The following is a 20325-nucleotide window of genomic DNA, read 5'->3' as shown; positions in this document are numbered from 1 at the left end:
TTGCATACATTTGTCACTAATGAAAACTGTATAGATTTAGGCAAATTGCTGTCTGCTTTTTAATGGAGGATGGCCAAGCTATATAAGTAATTATTATCTACTTTCAACTCTTTTGATAGAAGATTTATTGTTCCAAATTCTGGCATTGAAATCAAAACACAGTTAGCCTTTTTGTGGAAAGTCTAAATGGCTGCTTCAGTGGTATCCAATGAGACAAGAACACCTGAAATAGGTGCTGACAGATTTGGGGTGTTGGGGGGTGAATTGGTTTGGGCTTTACTGTGCAGAAATGATTCAACAGAGTAGATGCATTCAAGCTGGTTAGGCAATGGTTTGTTTAGGCTGTGTTGTGCCTTAGCCCTTGATTAGTCATTTGCAGTATTCTTTTCAAGTGGAGCCTGACTCAGCATTAGGTGGGAACACATCACTTAGGTGTGCTTTCTTAGTGCTATCAATCTGCTCTGTAACTACTGTTTATCTGACTTTTTATCCTAAAAGTTTCTTGTAAAATTCTTTTGGATTTTGTGACAGAAAATGTTGCATCTTTCGCAGACACACATTACACATTTTTTTATAAATAGCTAAATATATAGAAGTGATGTGTCTCATTATATAGAAGAAGTGGTGATGTGTCTCATTCTACAGCTATCGTTTTTCTGACTGGACTTGGGTTTCCCAGTTAAAGATAATCAGTGCCGTTACAAGTAGAGCTATTTTATGCTTGCACTATAACTTTTGATTTGAGATTTAACACCGCAGCTTAAATCAGTCCTGGTAAATCACTGCTGACTCTTCACCCCACCAGTTTGCCTCAAGCAAAATGAAATGGCACTGCCAGGATACAGAGTAATCCTTTTAAACTTTTACCTCTTTTTCTGTCTTTCTTTTTCCCCTCTCTTTGAACGCTTTGAATCTCACTTTGTTCCTCCTCCACAAACCTCTTTTTCTCTGCTTAAGAACTAAAAGTCAGTCTAAATATGAAATCCATACAATATCCATACAATCCATACAAAATATGAAATACAAGACTTTAGGGATAATAATATCTATTAATAATATCAATGATGGCATATCTGGTTTGGTTAAAATTCTCTTTGTGTGTGATTTTGTCTGCCTGATCTCATAAAAATTAGCTGACTGTGGCAACATTTAAAAAAAATTATACTACATGGTTCTTTACATGTATCATGGCAGTTCAGAGGTGAAATATCCACTTTGTGGTGCTAAAAGCGAGTGGATTTTTTCCCCAAACAGATTAGATTTTTAAAGGGATTTATGATAGGTGGGGGTGAGACACAGATCAATATTTAAAGGAGAATTATGAAAAAAATTAAAATGATCTCATCATTTACTCACCTCACGCCATTCCAGATGTGGATTACTTTCTTATGCTGAACAAAACAAGGATTTTTAGAAAAGTATCTCAATGCTATAGGTCCATACAATGCAAGTGAACTGTGGTCAGAAGATGCAAAAATCATATATAGGCAGCAAAAAGTAATCCACATGATTCCAGTGGCTTAATCCATGTCTTCATAAGTGATATGATAGGGGTGGGTGGAAACAGATCGATATTTAAGTCCTTTTTACTTTCAAACTTTCACTTTTCCATTCTTCTTATTTTGTTTTTGGCGAGTCGCATTATTTGTGCATATCGCCACCTACTGGGCAGGGAATAAAACCTATAGTGGCGATTTGCACAAAGAATGCGAATTGCCAATAACAAAAGAACAATGTGAAAGTGAAAATGAAAGTGTGAATTACTGTATAAAATTAAGAAATTAAATGTTTGGGTGAACCATCCCTTTAAATATTGATCAGTTTCTCACATTCATCATATCGCTTCTGAAGACATGAATTTAATTGTTGGAGTCTTATGGATTACTTTTATACTGCCTTTATATTCTTTTTGGAGCTTAAATATGTTGGTACCCATTCACATGCATTGTAAGGAACTACAGAGCTGAAATATTCTTCTACAAATCTTTGTTTGTGTTAAGCAGAAAAAAGAAAGTGATGCACATCTGGGATAGCATTAGGGTGAGTAAATGATGATAGAATTTTTATTTTTGGGTAAACTATCCCTTTAAGGTTAATGCTCTGTCAAGTTTTAAATCAACTTTAAACCTAAACCAAACTGATATTGTAATAAAACGCAAATTTGAGATGATAAACACACTTGCTGAAGCAACCACATAATGATATGTTGTAACTTTTACACTTTCTACTCATGGGTCGACTCGCATTCAGTTGAGCTGCTGCGCATTTTGATCATACAATGTAATTTGGTTACAAAATATATTTTTAAAATGTATCGCCTTAAGAGTCATGCACTGTAGTTAAAGTGTTATGATGTCATAAGATAGATGATCATTATGTGAGGACAGGGTGAAAAAGTAAGTGTTTGAGTGATAATCTGGTTTTTACTTGTGATTTATGTGAAAGGAAATAAAAGTCATTATTAATGGGACACCTCTAAGATTCATTTCACCAGGAAACTGCCACAGTATGTACAGCGAGGCACATAAAAATACAATTCATTTTTTTCTGGCCATTTATTTTTCTTGTAAGTTTTTCTGCTGATTGGCCTGAAGTGCAAATGAGTTTTGTGCTGATAGGTGACTGTTAAGTCAGACATTATGATCATTTGTAAACTCTTTTCATTTTTATTGTTGTTATTTAACATATAACAAAATATAGCAGTCCCTGAAAGACTAGACGAAGATCAAAACAATTCTAAAGTTCAGAGTGCAGGTGTTGACTTGTGCTCTCTGATGTCCACAGATGTTTGGTTTTGACATTACTAACTGCTTATTATCCTGAAATAAATGCTGCTACGAATGAGCACAGATAGTGTACTCAATTAAAGAAGAGTTGCAAACCCTCCATAGATGGGGTTTAACAAACTAAATGTGCTATCTGACACCAGAAATCTTATGTAGCACAATACCATTAGATGATATGGTGGAATGTGATATAACCAGGAGAATGTGGCTGTCAATGCAAATTAAACTTTGAAGCTCCAAAAGCTCATAAAGGCAGCATAAAAGTAATCCATATGACTCTAGTGGTTAAATCCATATCTTAAGAAGCAATATGATAAATGTGGGTGAGAAAAAGATAAATATTTAAGTCCTTTTTTACTATCAATCTCCACTTTCACTTTCAAATTCTTCTTCTTTTATTTTTGGCTATTCACATTGTTCATGCATATCGCACATCGGGGAGGAATTTTAAAGTATTTCATCTTAATTTTTATTTTGTGCATTTTGTTAGCTTAAAGGGTTCATATGCTGAGGTTTTAAAATCTGAAAACTATTATTATTAAAACGTATTTGCTCTGGCTGGTGTTCAGTCTTTATCACACACACACTGGGTCTCATGTGTGGTTTTGGTTTTGACACTGGTTCAGATGACAGTAAATGAGTATATTCGGGTGGTGTGAATAAGTACGGCATCTTGCCCGTATCTGTCCCATGCCTGGGGAAGTCTCCATTCTCTGTACAGTAAATCCGTTCCCGTGTTTATTATACCCTTGGCATGCGTTGCACGTAATGAATAAGCATAAAATGCTCCACACAATCAGTTTTTGTGCTAGGATGTGCAGCGTGTACCGCCCGGAAATGTATAGTTTTAGCCACAGGAAATGGGGAAAACATTCATTTTAGGAAGTGAAAATTATAATTTATTTACACTTTAAACAGTTAACTATTAATCGCACAAATTATCATATTAAATTTCCCAGCCCTGTTAAAACCAATTCTATCCCTTTTTCATCTTTGACTCACCCTAAGGGGTGATGCAGATCTTGGCAGGTGTCTCCCAAAACACTAGCCACCTGACACATGATACATCACTATTCCTTGCGGTTTAAGCCCAAACAGTCCTTTAAGTGTCCAAATAGTTCTAAGTGCAGAATCCTTTGTCTGCACCACGGGACAACTTCAGATAGGTTCACCACCTTTTTTCAGAACCTGTTTATTGCCTCACAGCAGTTGCCTTATTTAGCTAATTGTCTTACACGTGTGTGTGTGTGTGTGTGTGTGTGTGTGTGTGTGTGTGTGTGTGTGTGTGCGTGTGCGTGTGCGTGTGCGTGTGCGTGTGTAAATATATATTCACCTCACAAGTGGGTGTTGACCTGCTAAGCAGCGACTTTGTTCAAATAGAGCAGACAAGGAGTAACACATTGTTTTGCTGTAGTAAAAAATGGTGGGTAAAACTGATTGAAAACAATTGTCCCTGTTGAATGCACAGTTGACAAACCGTAAACAAGGCAAAAAAGCTTTACGCTACTCAAAAAAGAAGGCCAGAGCAATCTCTAAATTTAAAATGAAAGACCTGAAAATTAGTCAGGATACATACAGTATAACAAATGGATCCTTTTCAAATTTTTCGGGTTTGGAATGTGGAAGTTTGCTATAAAAGTGTAACGTTTGCCGCTGCTCAATAGAGGTAAATGGGAGACCATAACAAATATTATTTTTGCATTCCCCTTTGCTCCAACAGCAAAATAAAAAAATCCACTTTTACATTTCCTCGACTTCCCAAAAGAGGATAAAATAAAGAGAGATGGATTACAGCAGTCAGAAGAGAGATAAATGGCAAATTTACTGTCACTCCCTCAGCAGCTGTATTTGAAAAACCCATTGCAGCAGTGGTGACTAGTTTGCAGATTTTTTTTATAAAAACATTTTTTTATGAATGCCAAAGTATTGTAGCACAAAGTATAGTGATATACATGCACATTAAATAATTAAACATTTATATATATATATATATATATATATATATATATATATATATATATATATATATATATATATATATATATTATTTTTTATTTTTTTTTTTGCCTTGCTAATAAATGCTTCACCACATATGAAATATGTCATATGAAAGTCTGCCTCCCTGAAGCAAAAACTTTTTAGGGGCTTACCTCTCCTGACTGATGTCGGTGCTATAATTTGTGATTGTTAGGTGGGTTGGGTTTAGGGATCCAGCCCTTTGTGACTATTGTGACCTGAGGCTTCCCCTTAATGCTGTCACCTCTGACCCCCATAGGGCATGTAAATAGTTCAATCAACCTCCCAGATGACCCAGAGTAGCTTGCCAAGGTCGTGCAATATAGACTTTAAAAATTAATTTAGGATCTAAAGCTTACAGACAACATTCTTAGGTCATATGAATCATGAAAGAGCGAACCAGTATTTTTGAGGATGTACATTCATGTAATACTCATTCTTCTTAATGTTTCAGTACTATAAAGTGCTCTACATTTTTGTTGACAGGATTTTTTTTATACTTTAGTTCGCTGGTTTTTAATCTTCCTGGGGGAACATTGCATTATGCATATATAATATGCATTAAGCAGCATATTTAAATTTGGCTAAATGTGGAAATTCTTGCCGTGGTCAGCATATTCAAAAACCTTCATTTCATTTAATAGAAGAACCCCACTGTGATTTTAGTGCCACAGCAATAAGGGCCTATTGTACTGTAGAATGGCGCCAATGTTGTTTTAAAGTAATTAGAAGTTTGTTTAGCTAACCCTAATTGCCCCCATAAAAAGAGCTCTAAATAACAGTTACCTCAAGGAGGGTGTGAGCTACTGTATGAAGAATCTTGAAGCAAACTGTGTGTGTTAGTTTGTTGTTAATAGTTTGAACATGCAGAACATTTTACATTCTGCACTAAATGTTAAAGTCTACCTTGCGCAGGGATTTTAAGTGGACATGAGACAGCTCTACAGGAGGTTTAGGGTTGACGCTACCACCCTTTGTAGTACATGTATTTAGTGGTGAATACTGGTTGAATCTAGCACATTTTCCATTACAACCATCACATAAAATAACCGCCAATGTTGAAAGCACAAATTACTAAAGTAAAGTTATCATTGCAAATATCTGCAAAGTGCTAGAACAAAGGATTATTAACATGAAATGCCAAAAGCAAATAGAATAAATCGGACATCTCTTGTTTTGAAACCTTTACAGTTTCATAAATTGCATGACTGGTAACTGAAACCTTGCACTTATGTAGCATGTAAACATTAGTACCTCAACCTGAAAGAGATTTAATTGTCTTTCTTTCTTCTGATTAATCTGATTGATTTAACACAATGATCGTTTTTTACATTTAAATATTCACAAAGGATTGGGTTGGTTTTCTTCTATCTGAAACATCATTTGTGTGGTCAAAACAAATCTACACCAGTCATCTCTGAAAGATACAAGATGTCAACTGCAGACCTATTGTCTCTCATGGGACTGTCATAGGGCCATGCTAGAGGCTCTTTGGGTGGTGGGGAGTGACTCATTCTTATGCAAACAGGAGCTGGAAAATACTTGTGGAGGGAATTGTGTGCTTGAAGGACACAATTCCGAATTACATTGCTGAATTATGTGTCTGTAGGCTTAGTGTTTCACAGTAAAAAAAAAATCCTGTCATTGTGTCTAATTTATTCAATTATTTTATAATTATTTATATAATAATGGGTGATTTGTATAATATTAATTACAATATTATAATTTGCTTAAATTAAATTGTTTTTATTTAGAAATTAAAAACTTAAACTAAGTCAATAAAATGGCTGACCTCTATTTAAAAAAAGAAAAAGTGTTGAAGCCAGTTTTATATTTTGACGCTATAGATATAAAAAATTGCAATTTCTGGTTCATTTTAATTTAATTACTGTGTGATTTAAATTATATATATATATTTTTATTATTATTATTATTATTATTATTATTAAAAATATATGTATATAAAAAATTAAATTTAAGTTTAACATTTTAAATGTGAAAAAACAAAATAAATGCAATATTGAAAACTAATAGCAATGAAAGAGTTGCATGGGATAGTACCTTGGTCTGGTGCATACTTTACGGCTCCTTAGGGTTAAATCTTCAGGGAAGTGCCAGAAGACAAGCAACACCTTCCAAAAAGTAGGGTGTGGTATTGGAATCAGGTATTGGACAGGTAATTTCTCAGGCCCTTCCTCTTTGTCCCCTGGTATATATGGCATTCCCATTGAATTCCTATAGAGACTTTAAGCTTGTCCCGTTCGCCTCTGTAGCCCACATCACACTTTTAGGGGATAAAAGCAGAAAAACAAGGGCTAAGAATCCTGGAGTCTGTGGAGCAAACTGCGGCTGCACTGCTCAACCTCAGCGCCAATATGTTGTACCTGGAGACCAATCCACCCTCATCGTACAGTGAGGTAAGGCCCTTGCGCTTACACTGCCCATCTGGAGATAATGTTGGTCCCTATTCTTAATTTTGGGTTCTCAGGGAATCCTGCGGAGTGACTGGCAAGGGTAGCCTCAAAATTAGGCCTTACAAAGGCATCAAAGGACATATTATGCACATTCTTTTTTATTATTTATGATGTTTGCCAAAACAATTTTTGAGGTGGTACTGTTACTTAATTGTTACTTGTGAATTTATGGTGGTGTGGTTTTAAAAGTTGTAATTTCTTAACTTTATGTATCAATTCACCAAGTGCTGCATATGTTCAATTAAAAAAAGCTAATTCTCTTTAGAGAGTTACATTTGTGCATTTAATAATAAGGTGATATTATTTGAGATGTGATAAATCATTTTACAGTGGAGTTTCAGTGAGAAAAGTTAGTAGTCCAAATGATGTTTGTCTACAGATAAAAATCAATGTGTATTGCTTTATTGGTTTACCTAGCTCCTGTTTTGACTACGCTGTACTGCCCTAAGATTGTGTCAGGGTGTTTGGCAAATAATGGATTTGTCTGAGACGGTCAGACCGATAATCTTGTTTGTATAGAACAATGGGCTGTGATTTGGTTATTTGCTTTGAGAAAGTACTAATGGAGTTTAATTGTACCCCTAATATACCAGAATATATGGTTACATATTGTAGTTTCAGCATGGGTTGGTTTTTTTATGGATACATGTTCATTTTCCTTTAGCTTAAAGTGTGCAACTGCACTTGAGTGTCCTGAAAATATTCAATGTCATTGCATTGCTAAATAGGAAATTAATAAACAAAGTGATTTCTGAAACATAATTTAAGTGAATACAATTGTATGAGTGTGGTATCAAAATTCTCAACTAAGCTTGAATTTTATGTTGGGTTGCTTTAATGGAATAGTCATGTGTGATATTTATAAAATCTTTTAAGGATGAATTTTGTTGAACAGCAGTAATAGTTTAACGTTGATTCTTCTGTAACATTGACATTTGACCTCTTGATAAAACAGTGTATTAACATTTCTAACATGATATTACCATTTATAACAAGGTTATCCTTTTAAGTATTTTTCCCCCATAAACATTGCATAATTAAATTAGACTTTTGTCAACAAAACGTTCATAAAGTCTTTCTTTGTACTGCTTCAGTAAAACGCAACTTAAGTTTATTGGTTGAATGTTTTTCCTGAAAGGAAAAAAGCCATTTAAGATCTGTCTGTTTGTTGTTCATTCCTTAATGGCAGGTGTTAATTCAGTCTGTGGCTTCAGAGCTGCAATTCTCTTGCACAAAGCAGTTGTCAACACAACACCGTTAGCTCAGAGACAAACCTGAGTGTTGGTAGAAGCACAGTCCGGATCTCGACCCCCTCTCCCTTGTGATCCACTGCCCACACCGCTTTGATTAATGCTTTAAAATGCACTGTCTCTCACTCTCTTGAATCATGGTAGGGGTTATGGAAATGTAGACATGCATGTTTTGTGTTGTAAGAGGAGATAAGAAGGTGCAAGGAATGTAAGAGAAAAAAGCTAGTATTGTTATTGCTATGATTTATGCAGTAGTGTCAATGACAATTATGGTTCAGATAGAAAAACTTTGTAAATATCTCGATCTAGTGGCATCTGAAGTACTTTAGGTGAGGTTCCTTAACCTTTTTGTCAGTTGAAAGTGTGAAAGGTCACATCAGAAAGACTGTTTCAGGTTAAAAGGTGGTGCCTTTTCTAGAATGTGTTCATCAAAGTGATCCTGAGAAGTGTTGGAATTGTAATTGGCTTAACTGTGGTGTATACAGATACAATCATCTGCTCTGCCCATCCCATGGAGTATGAAGTGCGTAGAGAACAAGTCGAGTTCTCCCACCTAAACCCCTCCACCTTCCCGGATTTAGCGCTTAATGCTTTCTACCCCTGTGGTCACTCATCAAGGCCTCACAGATGTTCTCAACACTCAGCCCGGGTTACAAACTACCCAGGTCACTGGAACACACCCAGGAATGGCAGCCATTTCACCCCCCCCCCCCCCAGGCCAGGGAAACCTCAGCCCCTGTCACTCTTGACAACACTCTTGAGCTCACTCATTTTGCTCTCAAACTCTAGATTTAAGTGCTGGTTAAAATGATTCAGTGATTTTGGCCAATTTTTCTATGAAATCAGGAAGAAAACTGGTAGCATAAAAGGTATGTGATTTGTGTGCTGGATAGAATTCGGAATGGATGACCATTCTATAATACAGTCAAAGAATATTGGAATGACTACCATTGGGTTGTATTGAAAGAGAAATTGAAAAGAGCCTAAACTACTACATTAGGTGTCTTCCACATAATTTCAAGCGAAGTCAAGTGTACGGTGTACAAGTGAAAGCATTGCAAATCTCGAGAATATCTTTGTAGCCATGTAGTCGGCTAGTAACATAATTTCTATTATTTTACTAATTGATCTTTTCTGAGAAAGTGATCATTATTGAACTTTAAGAATGCTTTGATCTCAGATACATCCATGTATGTACAGTATATATATATATATATATATATATATATATATATATATATATATATATATATATATATATATATATATATGCACAAGAGCAGCAATGGGTTGTTTGCTCATTAACAACAACAGACTGGAGTAATGATCTGATTCTTGAATTTAAATGAACTCAAACTGAGCAATATAGAGGTCATTTATATCAACAGTTATTGTGACATTCCATTCGTTGATAATTGATATTGTTGATTGCACCAGCGGACTTTTGAAATGTTTTGAAACTTTTTTTTTTACTTTTTCTTTCTCTCGCTCTTCCACTGGTTCAATCTCCTTATCCCAGTGTCTGTCTACAGTCAAGGCTATGCATATTGGCCTGAATCAGACTGCTCAAGCTTTCACCGTTACTATTAAATGCTATCGGACCCGTCATGGGCATCTGATTTATGGCTCTGCTAAGCATCCTGACATCCCAGGGGCTCACTCTCCAAGGAGGCTATAAACAGGGTGGTATTTTTAAGAGCAGCTAAAGCAGTTGTTAGATGGTTGTTGCATTAGGAAGGAATATTGTTTAATCATAAGACACAGAAAAATTTTTTTTTATTAGATCTTTCTCAGTTTCACACTCTGATCAAAAGTAAGCAGAGAAAAATAAATGCTAAATTAAAGAATTAGTTATTATTGGATGGTATTTTTCACTTTTTAATTATTTTAGAGTAAAATGGGGTAAATTGTGTCCAGGAGTCCCTGGAAAACATCTTTGCAAGCTTTAAGGTTTTTTTGTAAAGAAATTGCATTTGTTGAGGGACAAAATCTAGAATGATTTAGTATTTCCTCAAAATTTGCAAATTGCACGGATGATGAGCACGACTGATAAACCCTCCTCCCCGCTCTTTGTTATCGCATCCTGCTTAGGAAATACTTAAGAATTTAGAAGTTTCCTGGGTAGTTTCCTACATGTTTTTGTGACTTGTATGTTAAAATATGTCACACAGAGTAAATAAATGTGCCTCATTTTTCTGTTTGTATCTGAGATTTTTACCACTAAATTCTATGAGATCAGCACTTGAAACTCAAACCATACATCAAGAGACCTCCAAAGTAAGGATGTTGTGTTTCATTTAATTCATATATATATATATATATATATATATATATATATATATATATATATATATATATATATATATATATGCAGTTTTCAATTTAATTAATATATACATATATTCAGTTTTCAGGTCAACTCAGTTTATTTATTTATATAGAAAATAGAACAAATACAATTTGCAGGCTAGTACAAGGTGCACAATTCAATACAATTTTCTTTTAATTAATTTAATCACATTAAAATGAGATTCAAAATTGATGTGATGTCCAACCCCACCCTGATTTCTTAAACGAATATTCCAGGTTTAATATGCTAAATTGACAGCATTTGTGGCATAATGTTGATTACCACAAAAATTATTTAGACTCATCCCTCCTTTTGTAAAAAAAATAATTATATTCGCATTACTTTAAGTGCATTACTTACAGTGGAAGTGAATGGGGCCAATTTTTGGACGGTTTAAAGGCAGAAATGTGAAGCTTATACTTTTATTAAAGCACTAAAATTAATTCCTCTGTTAAAACTCATGTATTAAATCGTAATTTGTACAGTAGTTTTAGTGGTTTAAGGTTTTTGACATTACATCACATGGTAACAAATTTGTAAAATTGGCTATAACTTTACATAGAAAAAGTCAGTAAGCGATTTTATCACACTAAAATCATATTAACACACATTTTTTTTACATCTTGTGGCTATTTTTGCTTTTTTTGTAAGAAAGGAAGGACGAGTCAAAATTTATTTTTGTGGAAATAAATATTATTTCACAAATGCTGTCGATTAAGCTTAACTTGAATAGAACCCAGAATATTCCTTTAACTTTTTTCCTTCACATTTTAAATGAATGTTTATGTACTGATAATGGCTCTACATAGATGGGACACTCCCCTTCGCCACCATAACAGGATCAGACTTTCAGGCTGACTTGTTTGGCCTTACTGTCGCTATAAGATTCCATTATGTCCTAATTGCTCCATTGTGAGGAAGTGTGTGTTTGAGAAGCTCTGTTGAGGCTGCAGGGTACAGCTCTAGTGTTTTGGTCTTTTTGTGAGTGTGTATGCTCGTCTGCTCTTACAATACGCTTCTTTTCATACACCTACCAACCTGGCCTATTGTTCCTTCAGACAGGCTCTTAAAAGCCTGAGACTCATTGTTTGCAGGAGGCTGAGTAGACTCGTGGCACACACACATACAATTGACCCCGTCTTTACTATGCATAATGCACCCCCCCCCCATCTTTCTCTCTCTCTCTCTCTCTCTCTCTCTCTCTATCTATCTTAGATCAGGTAAGTGACCCACTCCCAGGTGTATGTGTGTACAAAACAGGTTATTTTTTATCGTTTCTCTCAAAACGTGCTTGAATTGGTGATTCACTCCTGCTACCTGCAGCACTAGGACAATTTTATCTGTCTGTGATGAGAAAAGAGAGGGAAAGACAGAAAGAGAGACAAGAAAAGAGAAAGGGGATAAGCATGCAAGCTGGACAGCTGTCTCCATCCATGCCTGAAATAAACAAGGAACCCGGTTGAGATTAATGATGGTCTAAAGAGCCACACAACCATGGCACCTCATCCAGGAATGTGCCGTGTATAAATGGAAAGGAATGGACAGGGTGGCTGAAGGAGTGGGTTGGAAAAGGCTGGCTTAACTCCAGAACATTCTTCCTTCTCTCAAATGACAGTCATTTTAATTCCTCTATGCGCCTTCACTGGAAGAGGGCAACAGGAGCCATGTGAACTGTGTATCGCCCATTCACTGCTCGTCCCCCTCTACCTCCTGCTGTTTTAATTGAATCCTCTGATTCATTTATTGCAGTCTCCATTCATTAGACCTGTTGTTTCACCAACAAGATGAAATAATTAAAGTGGGATGATGACTTGTAATAATTGGACTTGAATTTGATGGTTGTTTACATATTGTCAGTTGTAATTGTATACCTATAAATAAAACATTAAAGACACGGATGTCTATCCACTGGGATGATGAACCTGAATTGAAGCTTCAGGGGAACAAAAAATAGATCATAGAGGTGTAGTACCTGTTAGATGATGGGTTACTTTTTGAGGCTGACTTGTATTGAACCCGGAATATTCCTTTAAGGATACTTTTTTTTTTCAGTGTTTAAAATATGGATGTTGGATACCAAATGTATGCAATGAGAGACATTTTGAATATTGCTAATGAATATGAGTTTAATTATTTAAATATGTTACTATTTAGACAAAACTCTTTTTTTCTAGGAACTCAGTTCTTGTGGTAATCCTAATCATTTGTCAAGGTTGACATCTTTGAGCCCTTCTATGGGACATTTTCTCTACGGACAGGGGCATTTGATAAAAGTTTGTTAAAGAGAATAACCTCTTTTTAAAACAAGCTCTTATGAACATCTTGTGTTTCTCTAAGCCCACCATTACATCATGGCATGATGTATTAACGTCAAAAGAAGCTGTATTGTGGCAACAACCCATTCATGTTTTGATTAATATAACCTCTTTGTTCATATGACACTGTTAATACCATATAATTTTGTCCCACCAGTGAAATGCTTTAAAAGATATATGTTTACATGGCCTGTTTTCCTCTATTTTTCCTCCAGCCACAGTACACAAGCCTGGGGCTTCTCAACAGCATGGATCAGAATGGTGGTTCCACCTCTACCAGCCCCTACAATAACGACCATGCTCAGAACAATGTAACGGCCCCATCACCCTACGCCCAGCCCAGTTCCACCTTTGAGGCCCTGTCTCCATCACCTGCCATCCCATCCAACACAGACTATGCTGGCCCACACACCTTCGATGTGTCCTTCCAGCAGTCCAGCACAGCTAAATCAGCCACGTGGACGGTAAGATTGTGATAACATGCATGACATATGAAAAGGCCCGCTTGGATGCACAGAATTTATGCAGATTTATGACACCAATCATTTACAGATTTTCACATATCCACGTCTTTTGCCTGTTTATTAAATATTTTAGCTAATTTTATAATAATAGACTGTAGCACTCCAAACACATTACAATCTGTTTAAATCAGAACATTAAAATCAGTGCAGAAAATGTCAAATAAATAAAAAAATACATTTACAAGGCAGCAGATTATATATGTGCCTGTATAGTCAGACTATTATTATTGTTTGCTGCTTGTTCAATTTACTTAATTAAAATAAAGAAAAGAAACACAATTCTAGAATATAAAATATAACAACTTGATTTCATTGTGTTTATCCATTTAAATTTTTAAAATAGAAGTTTATTTTATCCATTTGAGTTGGGACTACATGAATACTTATTGTTGTGTACATTTAGCATTGATGAAACTGGGAAGGGGATTTCCATTACCCATCATGCTTTGCATTGGGCTCGACTGGGAGAGTAAATATGAATGTTAAGTGTTATTTTATGTTTTTGTGTGAGATGAATATAAAGGGGGATACTTGTTGGTGCTTAATGTTGTTATGTTAAGAGTTTTGGGGGTTACCATAATAGTGAAGAGTGTAGCTTGAGTTAACGATGAGGTCAGGTAGTTGTCACAAATGAAACTGATTGCTTGCTTCATTGAGCAAATGCTGTGCTAACCATAACAGGAAATAAACGACACACCACCATGTATTTAGCATGCTAACATTCACTTAAGCGAATTAATACATAAAGAAAATGAAAAAGATATAGTTGGTTTACATAGACACGTCTAATTTTGTTGGGTTTACTCAAATCAACTAGGTTCTTTCTACACAAAGTGTTTGTATTGAGATTGCATAGTAATTTTAAGTTAAGAAAAGTAATGTCAAGCATGTGGAAGCATAAAAATCAAGTTTAGCCAAAGAGCAATTTTTTGGAGTGTATATACAGTACTTTGCAAAAGTTTTAAGCAGTTTGAAAAATGTTGTATAAATGTTTTCCAAAATAATGCCATGAGTAATATTTAATTATCAGTTAACTTCATGCGAAGTGCAGTAAACATAAACTAAATCAATATCTGATGTGGCCACCCTATGCCTTTAAAACAGCACCAATTCACCTAGTTCTTCTATGTGTTTTGGCTATCTCAATTGCGTCTGTCTCTTCATGTAATCCCAGACTGACTCAGTGATGTTAAGATCCAGGCTCTGTTGGGGCCATGCCATCTGTTGCAGGACTCCTTGTTCTACTTCTATTTTATTATATTTGCTAAGGAATGTTTGGAATCCTAAATTGATTTTATTTTCTATCGGCACTAAAGCAGAAGATATAAACAGTACGGAAGAGGATTAGGGCCAAGCAATAATAAAAAAATAAAACCATCTCGAGATTAAAGTCATTATAATGCGAGATTAAACTTAACGAGTTTTTTCTCGAAACACAACAACTTTATTCTCGATATTTAATGAGTTTATTCTCAAGATTGTATTTAGACTTTTTTCTCGAAATTTAACGAGTTTAATCTCGCATTATAATGACTTTATTCTCGATATTTAATGAGTTTATTCTCAAGATTGTATTTCGACTTTTTTTCTCGAAATTTAACGAGTTTAATCTCGCATTATAATGACTTTAATCTCGAGATGGCTTTATTTTTTTTATTATTGCTTGGCCCTAATCCTCTTCCGTAAAACAGTAATAACCATCCTAAGACAAATGTTTTTATGAAATGTGCCTTAAACTTTTGCACAGTACTGTATATGAAACCCCATTGATGCCATTGCCCGCGAAGAAATGTAAATACATTTTTGTTCAGATAACTGTTATTTATGGAGTCAGGGAGAGCCACATCAATAAGTGAGTATTAGTGAAAGGTTAGCATGTAGCCCCTTCAACCTATATTGGGGTTAAGTGTCTGGCTTTATGGAAACTACCACTTTTTTCTCTTTTTTTTGCACTGGGAAAGTGGACCACCTGCCCTCTGGTCACAAATAACTCCTATTTATACATGGCATTGTCTATGAATCTGCCTGTTTTTAGATTTGGGATTATGTATTGTAGTTCAGCTATGTTGTACAAAGACCAAGACTCAGTGATTTATTCATTAAAGCAACTGATTTTGTCTGTCAAGGGTTGTTCTTCCTTTAAAAGGAAAATCATAGTTTTTATCTGTCTCATCTCTGCTTTAGGCACTTCTGTGATCTATATGAAAGTTGACAGTTACAAAACTCCACCTGACTGAGGAAAAAAGGCCCCCTAGGTGAAAACTGGCCTGGTTTACTGCAGAATTAAATATTCCTTGCTGTGAGACTCAAGGTGGGCTGCAGCTTTCAGCCTGGAGAACAGAGCATTATTCAGTCAAAGTGCAGTAAACCCATTCAATTAACATCTCGTGGGACTCAGTAAAAAGCCATATATTCATATGCATTTTTGCAGTTCCATGCTCTCCATGTACACTGAAAAGAAATGTTTCGTGTAGTTACATCTAAATTGATTCCAGCCAAAATATGATTTAATATAATTGAACCAATCTGAATACATTAGGTTACACAAACAAAACTTATTTTAAACATTACTGTAGATCGTAATAAGAAATAGCTCCTTATAACAATTGAAGAATATCACTTTTTACAGTGTACGGATCCACATGCAATTATTTATTATAATGTATTCTGAATTATTTAATAATGTTAAGCAGAATAACTAAATTGTTGTAAAAAAAATGTAAATGTAATTTTACAAATGGAGGCAAATTTTATCCAAAAAGGGCCATGACTGACCCCTGCTGGTGAGTTATTTGCTAGCGCACTGTGACGGTATTTGGATAAACCGCTGTACTGTCCATGTTGTGGAAATGCATGCGTCAGTGAGCAATACACTTGCGGTGTGACTGTTGCTTTGTTTTGCCTAGATAGGTGTCACCTCTTGACAGAGGTGACTTAATGGACTAAACCCGCTAGTCTAGTTTTAGTGGCACGGGAACGGTCCCAACTGTATAGCTCCATCCGTGCATCAGTATATTGCTCACAGACTGTTGTTTTGGTGTCTGTCAGACCAAAAGTACAAATAAATTGGACTTATGGAAGAACAACACACCCTAGCGGTTTTAAGCTAGTGCTAATTCTCCAATTACCGCTTTCATCAGGTTTAGTACTAAAGACTAACAAAGCACAGTTTCCTCTCTTCTCAGTATTGTTTGACAATAAGAACAAAAACATAGTTAAGTCCTCTTGCACTACGTTTAATATATTTATTTCTATCAAGGCTAATCTTAACAAGCCTATGCTTCCATTTAATCATGGACACCAACATATTGGTGAGATTAAAGTCTAGCATTATTTTATGGTAATTGTTATAAACCAATGTCTCATTAATCTCAAATTTGGCAGATTGTGGTCTTGACAAACCAGTCAGTCAGTTACTGAGGTAATACTGTCTCACATCTTTTAGTAAACAAGTTGAGTGAAGATTGGTCTGTGAGACAGTCCCTCAGTGCTCATTGGCTACAGTGCAGTGTGGGATTGTGACATTTACTCTATTCCCACAACAGCCCTTGTCATCCTTACTCCTTCACCAGCACAACAGCAGTTGTTAGACACCTGACTTTACTTAGACAAGAGTTCTGGGTGTGAGAAAGACACCACACCCTGGTAGCCTCACTTAAGACTTCCAGACTCATTCATATTTTTGTTTCTCACAGTCCACAGAGCTTCCAATACAATCGTCAGTAAATAATTTTGTTTCAGGATTTACATGTGCAAGGAAAGTGTTAAAAAATTAGCAAAAATTAGAAGTATTTCTGTAGATTCTGTATGAAACACTGTAATTAACCTGCACTCTATTTAAAGCCCCTTGGGGGCCGTTCATACCCAATACATTGTTGTGCTAAAAAAAGCTAGACACAGCACAACAACTAAAGCATAATGCAGTGCCTCAAGATGTGTTTTGACAAATGTTTTGACACAGATCTAAAAATGCGGTGATCCTGTGCAAGACTGCGATAAAACCGTGAGACGCGTCACAATGGTCAAAAAAGGCTGTTAGTGCATATCTGTAGAAAAACAAATTGAAAATTTTTATTTATCCTAAAAATGTACTCCGTACCGAATTCAATCTCATTCTAGCTTCAGTGGCACACCCAGACATGCATTTCCTAGTATTGCATCCTACCACTCCTCATTTACGGGAATGCTTTTACAAATCCTGCTTTTTTTTCTCTGTTGATGTCAATGATAAGACAAACCATATACCTTCTTTTTGTTGGCTTGTTTTCAACTTTCAGAACAAACCCATCCCCTTTATCATTTTCAGTTTGATGTTGTTTTAGAGCAGAGTCTTTCATTTGCATTTTACTGTCAGCCTATCAATAGTACAGCATGCCGTATGTTTTGTTTGTCTGCTAGTTGACCTGTATAGTATGCTGTAACCAAAGGAATGTGACCACTGGAGCAGTCTTCAGGAGTTGTTGTCTCAAACAGAGAGCTAGGGATTAGACGAATGGATCAATAATACTTGTGTAAATACTCCATGCCTTTCCCTTGAACCCTACTGTGCCAAAGGGGCTGCTCTCCACTCAATGAGTAAAGCTTGTCGACTGCGTATCTCATAATGCCGCAGGACAAGGTGATGAGAACAAGGATAGAGAATGGGGAGGATGGGGGAGGATAGAAGCTTTCAAAGAGACAAGTGTTCCAGCGAAAGGTGGCAAGAGACAACTTGTCCCTGGAACATCTGCAGGCCTGTCCCACGCCTCGTGAGATGGAGCTGAGACTTGTTTGTGTCAAGGAGCCTGTTGAGACTTGTCAGACACCGCCACGTAAGCCCTTAAACCTAGAGCAAGCACATGAAAGAAGAAAGAAAAGGAGGGAGAGGTTCATTAAAAAAAAATCTGGGGTTGAATAGATTTTTATGATAGGTAAATGATTTCTAAAACAGGCGTTTCTGGAAAAGCTCACTTATCTGACAGGTTCTGTTTGGAGATTGTATTATTCTTGTTGTTTTGTGTGACTCTAAACAATAATAGATTACCTGTTCTTTATAGGTGCCTAAATACTGGTCAAAGAGGAGATCAGTCTGTCAGTACCAGGATTGCAGCCATGTCTGCTTTAGCTCACTCGCACAATCATAATCTCCATCTTCTTGTGTAGTTGAGATACAATGGAACTCAATGAAAATGTTTATTACACCTGACCTTGAAGCCCAGCTTTTGTGTGATGTCTTCAGTGTAATTGAAAACACCTTCATTATCACTAAAAGAAGAAATGAAGGTAGCTGTGAAGAAAGAAGTTGGCAGCACTCAGGGCGACCATTCAGGAAATTGAGGGGAAATCCTGCGTAATTACACCAAAGCTTGTCACACGCTTTCTGGGAAAGATCACATTTCCAAAGCATATAATTTCATCACAGGGCATTAACTAGTGCCAGGAAGCATGGGGGCATTTGTTTACAGCTGATGAGGGCTGATTGCACAAAGATCTCCCTTCAGCATTTGCATATGTTTTTGAAGGTTAATTTGCACCTTTGGGTTTTCTGTGATTTCTGTTGTAAGAAAGGTCTAGTTTTCACTTTTGAACCAAATTAAACAAAAATCTGCATAAATACCAAGCAAAGCTCTCAGACAAAACAAGCAACATCATGGCTGTTGGTCCACTATTCAAAACCGTGTCTGCATTCCTCTTGCAATGAAAAAATATCCTCCTGCCCAGAAATGCACACACACTGTGCTGAAATGCTCAATATCCCACAGCAATGTAAAGAGTGTGATTTGCAGTTCGAAACACAATATTTTGTTTTTCCAGCAAAATATACACTCACTGAGCACTTTATTAGGTACACTATGGTCTTAATTAAGTGCCCTGCTGTTGTAGCCCATCCATCTCAAGGTTCAACGTGTTGTATGCATTCTGCTCACTACAATTGTACAGAGGGGGTATCCAAGTTGCCTTAGTCTTTCTGTCAGCTCAAACCAGTCTGGCCATTCTCCAATTAATTCTCTCATCAACAAGGCATTTCTTTCCACAGAACTGCTGCTCATTGGATGTTATTTGTTTTTGAAACCATTCTGATTAAACTCTAGAGACTGTTGTGCTTGAAAATCCCAGGAGATCAGCAGTTACAGAAATGTTGAATCCAGCCCATCTGGAACAAACAAACATGCCATGGTTGAAATCACTGAGATAAAAAATGTTCCCTATTCTGATGGTTGATGTAAACATTAACTGACGCTCCTGACCCATATATGCATGCTTTTATGCATTGCACTGCTGCCAGACGGTTGGCCGATAAGAAAATCGCATGAATACGTAGGTGTGCAGGTGTTCCTAATAAAGTGCTCAGTGAGTGTATAAATTTTAATTTATTTCCCAATGAAACAGGTTTTGGGAGAAGCAACAGGCATGATGGTACATGTCAGGTATGAGGTGGGACAAGACCAGAGGCGCCAGAGCGTTGGGCCAACCCGCCTTGCCATGCTGAGACACGTATACAGCCTTAGCCTGCAGCCCTGCTTTGCTCAAACACACACACTACAGCTACAAACCTGTCACAACACGTACACCACTGTATATATGTGTGTGTGTGCGCATAAATCTCTGCACTCCATATGCATTGAAATAT

General features: G+C 36.3%; 1 protein-coding gene across 6 annotated transcripts in view; it reads left to right on the top strand.

The window, feature by feature from the left end:
* Positions 1–20325, top strand: part of LOC127646279 (tumor protein 63-like) — a 60990-nt gene that overhangs the window by 18942 nt on the left and 21723 nt on the right. For 4 of the 6 annotated variants that reach the window (XM_052129793.1, XM_052129792.1, XM_052129794.1 and 1 more), the window contains exons 1-2: positions 7023–7219; positions 13407–13655. In XM_052129793.1, coding sequence (XP_051985753.1) covers positions 7178–7219; positions 13407–13655 — 291 coding nt within the window. In that variant the 5' untranslated portion in view covers positions 7023–7177. Of the gene's footprint in view, positions 1–7017; positions 7220–13406; positions 13656–20325 lie in introns of those variants that run through there. The other 2 variants (XM_052129796.1, XM_052129797.1) reach the window with 2 other exon arrangements.

The sequence above is a fragment of the Xyrauchen texanus genome, chromosome 7, assembly GCF_025860055.1.
Source record: "Xyrauchen texanus isolate HMW12.3.18 chromosome 7, RBS_HiC_50CHRs, whole genome shotgun sequence".
Classification (NCBI taxonomy): domain Eukaryota; kingdom Metazoa; phylum Chordata; class Actinopteri; order Cypriniformes; family Catostomidae; genus Xyrauchen; species Xyrauchen texanus.
The sequence above is the reverse complement of the archived record's forward strand: the minus strand, read 5'-3'. Positions and strand labels throughout refer to the sequence as shown.